This window comes from Podarcis vaucheri (assembly GCF_965113315.1).
Source record: "Podarcis vaucheri genome assembly, chromosome: 11".
Taxonomy (NCBI): Eukaryota; Metazoa; Chordata; class Lepidosauria; order Squamata; family Lacertidae; genus Podarcis; species Podarcis vaucheri.
The window spans coordinates 22,649,522-22,662,177 of NC_138749.1; the positions used below are offsets into that span (position 1 = coordinate 22,649,522).

The following is a 12,656-nucleotide window of genomic DNA, read 5'->3' on the forward strand; positions in this document are numbered from 1 at the left end:
TCTTTAAGCAGAGGCTTGACAACCATATGTCAGGAGTGCTCTGATGGTGTTTCCTGCTTGGCAGGGGGTTGGACTCGATGGCCCTTGTGGTCTATTCCAACTCTATGATTCTATGATTCTAGGTAATAAATACAGGAAAATGACACTTTTCAGTGGTGAAAAGGGCTGTAGATCTGTGGTAGAGCATATGTGTTACAAGCAAAAGGACCTTCACTGCCACGCCGTGGGCAGAATCCTGCTCTCTAGTGCATGTTTAAGAGTATCTGTGGTGATTCTTGAGCCACTTTCCCTATCCTATTTATCACCTGTTTTCATACCATCAGAACACTGGAATGGAATTCCCACTCTACTTTTAATTGTATACTGGGAGATTGATTGAATTTGTGTGCCTTTAGTATTGCTGCTTGCTAACCACCACAATTTTTCTCTCCCGGTTACTTTGAGTGTCACCCATAAACTGTGAAGCATACATTTGGGACACAGAAAGTGTTTCAACAACAGGGCTAAAGAAATAGCGTGTGATGTTTGCCTTGGACATTGCTTTGAAGCTCTGACTGTGCCAGAATTTGAATCCTAGGAGCATGGTGTACATGGGAATATATAAACAGTAGCTTCTAGAGTGGTCCTAGTATCTGACGGCACCATCCTGCAGCCAGCATATTTATTTATTGTTTAATCCCTAAGTCAGAAAGGGTCCTGTTGCAGAAGTCAGAGGACCTTGCAGTCTTTGCCTTGGGATCTTCTTAGTCTCAGCAGCTGCCCTTGCAACCTTTGTACAACGGAAGAGTCTCGTTTCTGCAGATGGACAAAGTTTATGCAAAAGATCCCTTCATTCAGCGCTTCCGCTGAAGACCAGAGATCTTATTTCAGTGTATGTAGGAGGAAAAATGCACTTTGGCCTACATGCGCACACTACAAACTTTCCTTGCATAAGCTACTTCTCGGGAGAGAATGTTAGCAAGGCTTAGGTCACATCATTTATCCTGTGCAGAGGACATAAACCAAGCCCATTCGTCCAACCAGTGGAAATCATATACAGTGATTTCTCTTCATTAGTCCTTGCTGACATACTTCGAAGCTTATCTTCACTGAGTAATGGCTAGAAAACAACCAGTATGGATTTGAAAATGAATCCCTATGGCAGGAATGGGAAGTCACAGGCCTGTGAGCTGCATCCAGATCTTTAGACTCTCCCCACAGCAGACACTCGCCAAAGCCACACTCTTCACAAATTGCCAGCATGGGGGCCCAAGCAGTTCCAGGATCCTAGCATGGGGTGGGTAGAGGCTCCAAGCCTACAATGTGGGTTGGGGAGCTGCATTCATTTCAAATCAGATGACTCAGATATCAGGTCTGATAAACGCTGAGACCTTGTGTTTCTGTATTCCGCCTGAGGGTCTAACAGATGACCAATTAGAATCCTTCAGCATGTCATCTTTTTTTGCTTTGGGGGCACACAAAAAACTGAATTAAAAGATTATAGCACACTGTATTGGCCATATGCAATAACAGGGGTATGTTCTTAAGGTGTGAAAATACAGCCTGAAAAGGAGATTTGTGTAGGAGGTGAAACTACCTATTACTGTTGCTAATAGGATTTCTCACCTGCCCTCAGGTCCCAGGGTGAGTTACAGCAATATTAAAATGCAGTATTTAAATCAGTAGGGTAGTTCGCAAAATATATATCCCTCTGGTGTCAAAGATAAAGAGGCGCATCTTCAGGATATGACAAAAACTAAGCAATGAAGGTGTCGGGTGAACCTATGTGAGGAGGGGATCCCACAGAGTTTCCACAGAGAAAGTTATTTCCAGAGCACAATGAGGGCCCCCTCTACTAATCTGAACAGCTTGGTAGGTTTCTGGATGAAACATCGGCTCTGGATCCATTCCAGTCCGGCTTCCGCGCTGGTCATGGGACCGAGACGGCTCTGGTTGCCCTAACAGATGATCTTCGTAGACAGCTGGATCGAGGCGGGTCGGGGCTGCTGATTCTTCTAGATCTGTCAGCAGCTTTCGACATGGTCGATCACGAACTTCTGGACCACCGCCTCGCCGACGTGGGGATCCAGGGCACAGTCCTTCAATGGCTGCGCTCGTTTCTCTCTGGTCGGGGACAGAGGGTGGCGCTTGGGGGGGAACTGTCATCCCGCCACTCCTTGGTGTGTGGAGTGCCTCAGGGTGCGATTCTCTCCCCGATGCTTTTTAACATCTTTATGCGCCCCCTCGCCCAGCTTGTCCGGAGTTTTGGGCTGGGCTGCCATCAGTATGCTGATGACACCCAACTCTATCTGTTGATGGATGGCCATCCTGACTCGGCCCCAGACACACTGATCAGATGCTTGGAAGCTGTGGCTGGATGGTTACGTGGGAGCCGGTTGAAGTTAAATCCTTCGAAGACAGAGGTCCTCTGGCTGGGGCGGGACGATATGGGATTGAGGGGGCAACTCCCATCTCTTGCGGGGGTGCAATTAGTGCCAGCTCCGTCCGTCAAGAGTTTGGGTGTAATCTTCGATACCTCCCTCTCTATGGAGGCGCAGATTACAGCTATAACAAAGGCGGCATTTTTTCATCTCCGCCAAGCTAAGCAGTTGGCCCCTTACCTCTCTCGCCCTGACCTAGCCACTGTGATCCATGCGACGGTCACCTCCAGACTGGATTATTGTAACTCGCTCTATGTGGGGCTGCCCTTGAGACTGACCCAGAAACTCCAGCGGGTGCAGAATGCCGCAGCGAGACTCCTTACGGGGTCCTCGCTGTGAGATCACATTCATCCGGTGCTATACCAGCTGCACTGGCTCCCGGTGGAGTACAGGATCAGGTTTAAGGTGCTGGTTTTAACCTTCAAAGCCCTATACGGCCTAGGACCCTGGTACCTACGGGACCGCCTCTCCTGGTATGCCCCACAGAGGAACTTACGGTCCTCAAATAAAAACACCTTGAAGGTCCCAGGCCTCAGAGAGGTTAGGCTGGCCTCAACTAGAGCCAGGGCTTTTTCGGCTGCGGCTCCAACCTGGTGGAACGCTCTGTCACAAGAGACAAGGGCCCTGCAGGACTTGACATTTTTCCGCAGGGCCTGCAAGACAGAGCTGTTCCACCAGGCCTTTGGTTAGGGCACAGCCTGACTCCCTCCTTTGGCAATCCTTACAATACTTTAGTTTATGGTTGCCATCAATTCTGATTTTAATTAATTCTTATGATGTTTTTATAATGTTGCACTATTTTAGTGTTGTTAGCCGCCCTGAGCCCGGCTTCGGCTGGGGAGGGCGGGATATAAATAAAATTTATTATTATTATTATTATTAACACCCCAGAGGGTCTGCAGGGAAGGAGTCCGTCTTTTGGGTATTTGGGGCCTCAGTCATGTAGGGCTTTAAAAAGCAATGTGAACACAGGTGAACAATGCAGCTAGATCATGGAAGTTCTGGAACCCCAGCCAGCAATCTGGCTGCTGTGTTTTGGACCAGACAAAAATTCCAAGTTGTCTTCAAGGGCCATCCCACATAGGGCGTAATGCAGTCTAGAAGTTACCAGAGCATGGAATAATACAGTGGCCAAGTCACCTCTGTCCAAAACAGGCCATGGCTAGAAGCACACACTCCTGAGCCTCCAGTGACAATGGTGGAGCCAGGATCAAAATCACAATCTAGGAAAGCCCCTGACCAGTCCACCAAAGCCTCTGCTGGAAGTCTAAAAGCACTAGGAATTAAAGTGCTCAATGTGTTAAAACGTTAAGTTTATCTGATTTTCTTCACCCTGGTTATCTGGAAAGGCTCTGAGGCTGAGCCTGACAGCAGCTCTACTCTGGTGACCTCAAATATTCAGCTTTTATATTAGCCATGGAACTCATTGCTCTGTTTTTAAAAGTGAAATTCTACACTTTGCTGAGGCTTTTAATAACCTTACAAAAACAACTTGTGTGGAATTTCAATTTAGTCCCAGTTCCTCATTCTGTGACCTGGCTCTGTTCTCTTGACACTAAATTGGCTGACGGCAAACTTTCCCACAGCTTCTTCTCCAGGGATTTAAAGGCAACACGATGAAACAATTGCAGTGTCTCTATGCATTGTTTGCGAAATACTTTTTAACGGCCCGATTATGCTGTGGTAATTCAGAGTCAATGCGAGGGAGATAATAGCTTGTATCCATGCTGCAATAATGGAAAATACGCTGCCAATTGCCACTGGCCTCTGTATGGATCCAAAAGTCTCTCCAGGCGGTTGCAGGAGAACTACCAAATGTTGTGGACCGTTAACTTATGGAGTAGCAGTGCGAGAGGGGAATTGTCGAAATTGGGCACCTGTGTGGTATCAGGCAGTTCCTTGCAAGACACAGACTTTGATGTTTGGAGGGTTCCCCCCACCAGCCCTCTGGATATGCTTTCCAACTGATAAAGGGGGCTCCGGGGGAAGAAGGGAAAGAGCCATTGTGAGCTGCCTTCCAGGACAGATAAAAGAAATCACGACTTCATGGGTTACATGGGTAAGCTATGCTACCCACGCCCACAGGAGCCAGGGATGACCACCAACTTGAATGGCGTTAAAAGAGAATTCAACAAATTCATAGAGGATAAGGCTATCAGTGGCTGCTACACATGATGGCTATGCTCTGTCTCCACCATTGAAAACAATGTGCTTCTGAATACTAGTAAACTGGAAACTGCAGGCGAGGAGAGAAGAGGGCTCTGGTGTTTAGGTCCTGCTTGTGGGTTTGCCATGGCATCTGGGTGGCCACTGGAAGGACAGGATGCCAGGCCATTGACTTGGTCCAGCAGGCTCTTTTTATGTTCTTAGGTTCGCCCCTGCAATCTTCGGTACAACTCGCTATACAGTGGTACCTCTGGATGCGAACGGGATCCGTTCCTGAGCCCTGTTCGCATCCTGAAGCGAACATAACCTGCGTCTGCGCATCTGCGCGTGCGTGGGTCATGATTTGCTGCTTCTGCACATGTGCGTGACATCATTTTGACCGTCTGCGCATGCGCGAGCGGCAAAACCCGGAAGTAACGCATTCCGTTACTTCCGGGTCGCCAGGGAGCGCAACTCGAAAGCGCTCAACCTGAAGCATATTTAACCCGAGGTATGACTGTATAAAATTGGAACCAATGTTTCGAGTTAAGATGTTGTACTGACTGAAAATACAGCACATTATGCTAGAGTAATTTTCTTCCCCTCCCTCCCTCCTTCCCTCCCTCTCTCTCTCTCTCTCTGTAGGTGGGAAGGTGGTAGAGTAAAGTCACCAGATTTTTTTCAATGATTCCGGGGACACTTTTCAACTTCAATGGATTTTGTATGGGGACTGATTTGTAAATCCAGGGACTGTCCCCGGGAAACAGGGATGTCTGGTAACCTTATGGTAGAGGGGAGGGAGGGAGGGAGGGAGAGAGAGAGAGGCCACTCCAGTTAGGAACAAATGAAATAGATATTTCCCCCCTTGAGATCTTTAATGGAATACAACATTGCCCCTTCCATGTACAGATTTTAAAATACTACTGGAAAGGTCTAGACATGCATCTGTAGTTGAGAGTCACATTTTCTTTGGAGTTTGTGTCCCTCCTTTCAGACCAGCACCCAATTCTAAATGATCAGAATTTGCGGCTGTATTTCCCGACAAGGTTCAGTGGCAGCATGATGGCAAACTTGGTGTGCAGCCCTCATTCTTAATGGGGTGGGTCTCCAGTCTTGTCATTTACAGTCATACCTCGAGTTACGTTTGCTTCATGTTGAGTTTTTTCAGGTTACGAATGCGGCAAACCCAGAAGTGTTTACTTCCAGATTTGCCATTTCGTGCATGTGCAGGAGCACTCTATCATGTCACGTGCACACGCAGAAGTGGTGCTCTACTTACAGACTTTTTGGGGTAAGAACGGCACCCCGGAACAGATCATGTCCGTAAGTAGAGGTACCACTCTAGTTCCACTAATTTACTGTTCTGTGTGTCTGCACATAGGACACCTGATTTATTAATATTTATTAATTTTTTATTTCTTACCGTAAATTTCTATACCGCTTTATATTTTTAATAAAAATCTCAAAGCAGTTTGCAGCATATTAAATCAATAAAACAATAGCCAGGCAATGTTCCTCTGGCCTCATGAGGAGCCTCTTTAGTAGAGCTGGTGAGTCTGTGCCCTGCCCCTTAGGCCAGGTGGAAAGGTCCTTGCGGAGAGCAAACTTCACACTCACAGCCGGGCGATGTTCCTCCGGCCTCATGAGGAGCCTTTTTTTTTTAGAACTGATGAGTCTGGGCCCCGCCCCCTAGGCCAGGTGGGGCCATTTTTAGGTGCTATTTTCATCCTGTCTTCCGTCATGGAACCCAAGGCATTGTGCATGGGGTTACAAGGCAGTCATCCAACCACATAATCACCGAACCCAGATCTGCTTAGCTTTAGCAAGGTGGTAGTCTCATGTGCTTTCAGCCCATACTCTGCATCTGGGGAGTGACTATAAACTGCTTTCTATTTCTATGAACATTATTTTACAATTTAGACATTTTGTTTCAAATAATTGTGAACACCATTAATTTGATGCACTTTTCCTTTAGATCTTCTTCGACATAGCATTCCAATTCAATGTGTCTTCGCTTCTGGAAAATACTGTGATTCAGTTTTCTGTCACCAGGTTAGTTCTGACCCTTATTTGTAGTGCATTGTTAATCTCCCCACCAATGCCCAATTTTGCTTCCTAGGCTACTAAGTGAGATACCATTTCCATAAGAACGTTTATGAAGGCCCCGTTTATAAACTGACAGTAGCTGTTTATTACATGGATGGTAACAAATCAAGTAGGTTAAAGAAATAGATTCCAGCTAAATATTAGGAAGAACTTTCTGACAGAAAGAGCTGTTTAATGATTGAAGGGACTACCTTAGAAGGTGATGGACTCCTCTTCAGAGGTTGGGTGGCCTTCTGAAAGGACTCTTTAGTTGTGATTCCTGCATTGCAGTGAATTGGACCAGATGATCCCTGATATTCCTTCCAACTCTAAAATTTGATGTGTCTGTATTCTTGAGGTACAAGTGCATCTGGTTTCATAGCTGCCCCTTGGCAAAGTGTTCAGAAAACTTATTTTTGGACACATATCTCATTTTATGCTGAAAACTGCTGTAGCTTAAAGCAACGGACCAATAGATGTGTTAATCCACAACAGCAAGCATTTCAGTCTAGCAAAACCTGACCTACCTGTAGTGCATGAATTTCATATTCGATCATAACAATTTTTCGTTTCAGTGACAGTGAAGAACACGAAGAGACCCTCGCGGATAACAGAGGAAGTATTGCAATACCAGTCAAATATGAAAGTGGATTAATATTTAAAAGGTACCTCTATATATTTTGCCAGAGCAAAATTGTCCTACAGCACAATTCTACACATATTTACTCAGAAGTATCATCAAATGGGGTTTGCTCTCATGTGGGTATAGGATTGCAGTCTGGTGGTATAATTTTATGCAATTTTACTTAGACATAACTTCCACAAGACTTACTAGGGATGTAAGAAGCATTGTTTTCTGTCCTGCCCTGTATTGGTCACATGCAGCACTGTTTCCATTCTGCTGCAGTTCATCTGACAAAAAATTCATTATTCTACTTTGTGTCTGTAAGTTACATCATTTATGTAATTAATTACATACGTTGCTACATCATTACATTATTCCACCACATACTGTAAGTTTCAGTGCAAAGGAAACACAATGCAAATACTGTACACATCAAACTGAAAGCAAATACAGCAAATGCCAAACATATTTGGTGATCTGATTTCTGTTCTAGACATGGGACACACAAGGGAACATTTCTGTTTTCAGCTGAATTCTCGGACAACCTTACTTCCTAATAACCATGTTTAGGATTTCAGCCTTAGAAATAGCTTCACCTGAAGCAAAAAGGCACATATTCTATCACGCATAAGATGTAAGAAAAGCCCTGCTGGATCAGACCAAAGGTCTATCTAGTCCAGAAATCTGATCCCACAGTAGCCAACCAGATGCTTATGGGAAGCCCTCTCAATATTTTAATTATTTATTACCTCTCTTTCACCCTAGGGTCCCAGGGCAGGTTACAACATTAAAACAAAATATTAAAAACAGTTTAAAACAATTTACAGTTGCAGAAATAAGGTGAGGCCAAAAAATATACATCTCAAGGATCAAAAGCCAGGATTAAGAGGTGCATCTATTCTCCATGTTCATTAGAAGCTGTATTTGACATCTATGGCCGTTAGTGAAAGAGCATGTTTTTTGTTTAATTACCATACTGCATGGTTTTCTCAGCACCAGCATCAACACTAGTCCTTATCTAAAAACATGGGTATATTGAACACTGATCTACCTTTTGATTATTTTAGGTTACTGTATTGATGTATGTGGGATATTTTGAAAACTCTAAATAGCTATATACATTTTTGTTTTGTTTTGTTTCTTTTTCAGAGAACCCAGTTCATTTCACATCATTATTGCTGCAAATGATACTTTCCCTAAATATATTAATTCCACTGAGAACATCGGAGATGAAATTAACATAAACTACATGGTAAGAAAAAGCCTGCAAACATTTACTGGCTGCTGTTCTTTTCCGTGTGTGTGTGTGTGTGTGTGTGTGTGTGTGTGTGTGTGTGTAAAAGCAAAATTTTACCTATGTAAATCTACCCTAGCCTCTGACGGTTGAAAAACAGGTTGTGATCAACTTTATAATTGTCAAAATGGGGGGTTTGTTTCATACACTGTTTTTATTTGGTTTCGAACTGTATCACTTGTGTTTTGTAACCCACTCCTAGGCACCTTAGACTGAAGGGCTATTTTCAGTTTCAGTCAGAGTGTTGGCATGGGGTGAAAGAGATTCAGTGGGAGACTGATAGAGTGATAGCAAAGTCAAAATCCCCACTCGTGAATATATTCAAAATTTAATTGCAAACAGAGCCAAAAGTAAGATGATTAGTCCCCACTTACATTTTAAATGGATACTGTGGTACCTCAGGTTAAGTACTTAATTCATTCCGGAGGTCCGTTCTTAACCTGAAACTGTTCTTAACCTGAAGCACCACTTTAGCTAATGGGGCCTCCCGCTGCCGCCTCGCCGCCACCATGTGATTTCTGTTCTCATCCTGAAGCAAAGTTCTTAACCCGAGGTACTATTTCTGGGTTAGCGGAGTCTGTACCCTGAAGCGTATGTAACCCATGGTACCACTGTACATCCATACATTTCAAGACCATTTGTCCTGGTTACATATTTGTACCTCTGTGTATTAATCCAGGAGTAGCATATTCAGCCAGAAAAAAGAGCTGAGATACTTCTTGGCACATGTTTCTTAGCCATTTATTTATCAAAAAGTATGACAGCTGTTCTTCTTTATAATTTAGCCTTTTATGCCATTTAATTTACCATTTATGGAATTATATAATGTATACAGAGTATACAGTGGTACCTCGGGTTACATATGCTTCAGGTTACAGACTCCGCTAACCCAGAAATAGTACCTTGGGTTAAGAACTTTGCTTCAGGATGAGAAGAGAAATCGTGCTTCAGCGGCGCGGCAGCAGCAGGAGGCCCCATTAGCTAAAGTGGTGCTTCAGGTTAAGAACAGTTTCAGGTTAAGAACAGACCTCCGGAATGAATTAAGTACTTAACCTAAGGTACCACTGAACTATGATCTGATGTTGTAAGGCTTTGGGATTGCAAGAACTAATAATATCCTATGGGCAGGTGCCAAACCACAGCTAGTATTCTGTATTCTGCGCATTCAATAGGCATTGCCCCCCAGGCTTATAGTCCAAAGAGGTCTGGAGGAGGATGGTGCTGGATATTGATGAGGTCCTTAGCACAGAATGAATGGACTAATCAAAGTGAAACTTCCATCCTTTTGACCATAGATTGAAAAAGGTGACCATTTCCCAATGCCGCCGCTTACACTGCAAATCGTATATCCTAACCTGACTTCAGTCGAAAACTATATCCTCTACCTGACCGCAATATCTTTCTCAGAGGTAAGTTAGTTATATGCAAACAGCATTGGCCAGTAATTGGAAGTTAAGCTTCTTATCTGAATTGTGTGGATTTAATATTGTGAATGACAAGAAGTTCCATGTCTCTTTCCTTTCACTTTTCTAAATGGAAAATGTAAAACCATCATCTTTAGTAAAACACTTAGAAGTTTTTGCTACAATCAAGTGGCATATAAATTTTGGTAAATGAAATTAAATAAAAACCTTCTAGAAAGTTTAAGGGATAAGAATAGAACAGTCTGCTCTGTTCGGGTTAGAAACCAGAAAATCCATGATGTCGTATCCAGCTTTGGACCAAATACTGTATTGTGGTCTGGGCAAGAAATTTCTTTGTACATGTCCAAGCTCACTTGGGCATGTAGAACTATTTGTGCTCTGCTTTAGTTATAACAAAATGCGGAATAGTGATTAAAAATAATCTACCCTGTTCGGTGTACCCTTTTCTGTTTATTATGGTATATTTTTCTTAGCACAGGGCTATGTTGGACTTTTCTGTTTAAAATTATTTTGCTTTTTAAATTACTATTTTCTGATCCTTTATACAGCTTATAACAACTGCAGAGACATAAGCCAACTTATTTGTGAAATTAACATTGTTAAAACTGTCTTGGACTGCCAGTAATATTTGTTTCGTGGTTGCTTTCTCCGCTAACAGAATGTAAACTGCAATTCCAGCCACTCCACAAATCCTTTGAGAATTGGTGGTGACCCTCCCTTCGAGACATCAGGAATAAGACACCCTCTAAAGGATCCAAAAATAGTACGTTTTTCTGAATGTCTGTCTGCTTGGGGAGGCTGAATATTATCACAGACATGACTAGTTTCAGTTTGGGTTATGTTAGGAAACATTTCCCTGTCATGGTCACCTGTAATCATAATCATATTTTTCTTAGCCTTTGCTGGGAATATTATGCACAGGAGTAAGAAATGCATAATAAGGAGAAGCAGGTTAGTGGGAGGGGCAGGAAGGGGCAGTGAGATGATAGGGAGGTATGTACAGTGCAAATGTACATAGAGCCAATCTAGCTCTCCTGCTGGTGCATTTGCACCATGCTGACCTCACCGTTGCCTTGCCTCTTCCAATAACTCTTACCTATGGGACCGCCTCTCCCTGTATGCCCCACGGAGGACCTTAAGGTCCATAAATAGCAACACCCTAGAGGTCCCAGGCCCTAAGGAAGTTAGATTAGCCTCAACCAGGGCCAGGGCCTTTTCAACACTGGCTTTGGCCTGGTGGAACGCTCTGCCTCATGAGACCAGGGCCCTGCAGGATCTGATTTCTTTCCGCAGGGCCTGTAAGACAGAGTTGTTCCTCCTGGCCTTTGACTTGGAATCAGCCTGATCCCCTCCCCCTCTTTCCTTTTCCTTCTGTGTTGGAACCCCTATTTGGGGACTTCCCTGGCTTTTTTCTGGCCCACGTAGGACCAGTCTGGATAGTTGGCCTTGGTGAAGATTTGACATTTTCTCCCCCAAAACAGTTTTTGATCTGGGCTTCCACTGAAATGAACTTCCACTGGGCTTCCACTGAAATTTTAAGTTGTATTTTAATCCTGTTTTTAAGTTGTATTTTAATCAGTTGTTTTTATACTTGATGTTAGCCATCTTGGCCGGGGAGGGCTGGGTATAAATAAATAAATAAGCAAAAGCAACTCAAATAAATAAATAAATAAATAAGCAAAAGCAACTCACCTGCCTGGAAACAAGCACTGTGGCTTTGCTCCACCCAGTAAGCCACTTCTGATAACCAGCACATGCAATTACAATAGCCCCATTGACAGACGTTTTCACCTTATTTAGATATGGTGAGCATATACTCTTAGGAGTATAATTTTGAGTTTTGAGGGCCTTTATAGCCTTTTGGATCTGAGTTTCCTCCATCTTTCCATTGCAGTGAACAGAAATGCGCACTGATTCTTTTTTCCATTATTTTATGAGTCAGAAATATGCGTACTGGTTTAAGTTGTTCTCTGTCTCAGAGTCTGTGGGACCCTTTTTCACCACATACCCTATACGATTGCCACTCTATGCATTTCATAATAATAATAATATATAATAATAGATGTTGAATAACATTTATTTCAGTGGGGTGAAGAAAATGGCTGTCAGGATATCTGAAGTCAGGCTCTTTGGGGCAGTCATGTTTGGCAGAGGTTTAATTAATAATGTCTGTCTATTATCCTTCAAACAGAACTGTGATTTTTATCGCTGTGAATCTATTAACTGTACGGTGGCCCCATCGAATATAACTCATGTGAACATTTCATTCCGAATCTGGAAACGTACCTTTAAAAAGGTAAGTGAACTGCCAACTTTGTTACAGTCGTGAGTCCAAAACCATGTTATGCCACTGCCACAGTTCTATATGTAGGTATGATATCCAATGTATCTATTAGGGTTGCGCACTGGATTTGACCAAGGCCTGAGTCCACAGCCGAAACAGCTCTACCTAATTTGAGTGTCAGCTGCAGTGCCAGATTTATGTATAAGCTAAACAAGCTATAGCTTAGGGCCCCACTTTCTTGGAGCCCCCCCCCCCCCAAATTGTGGTTTTTATGTTGATCTTTTCTGTGAACTACCCTGAGGCCTCCTGGTATAGGGGGTATAGGGCAGTTTATAAATTCAGTAAATAATAATAATAATAGATACTGTTAGCTTTTAAT

General features: G+C 43.4%; 1 protein-coding gene across 1 annotated transcript in view; it reads left to right on the forward strand.

Moving 5' to 3' along the window:
* The window catches only part of ITGA1 (integrin subunit alpha 1), a 71,604-nt gene that overhangs the window by 50,911 nt on the left and 8,037 nt on the right, over nucleotides 1–12,656 (forward strand). Inside the window, exons 22-27 of the mRNA XM_082241808.1 lie at nucleotides 6,541–6,617; nucleotides 7,226–7,315; nucleotides 8,425–8,527; nucleotides 9,865–9,978; nucleotides 10,652–10,756; nucleotides 12,185–12,289. Coding sequence (XP_082097934.1) covers nucleotides 6,541–6,617; nucleotides 7,226–7,315; nucleotides 8,425–8,527; nucleotides 9,865–9,978; nucleotides 10,652–10,756; nucleotides 12,185–12,289 — 594 coding nt within the window. The remainder of the gene's footprint in view (nucleotides 1–6,540; nucleotides 6,618–7,225; nucleotides 7,316–8,424; nucleotides 8,528–9,864; nucleotides 9,979–10,651; nucleotides 10,757–12,184; nucleotides 12,290–12,656) is intronic.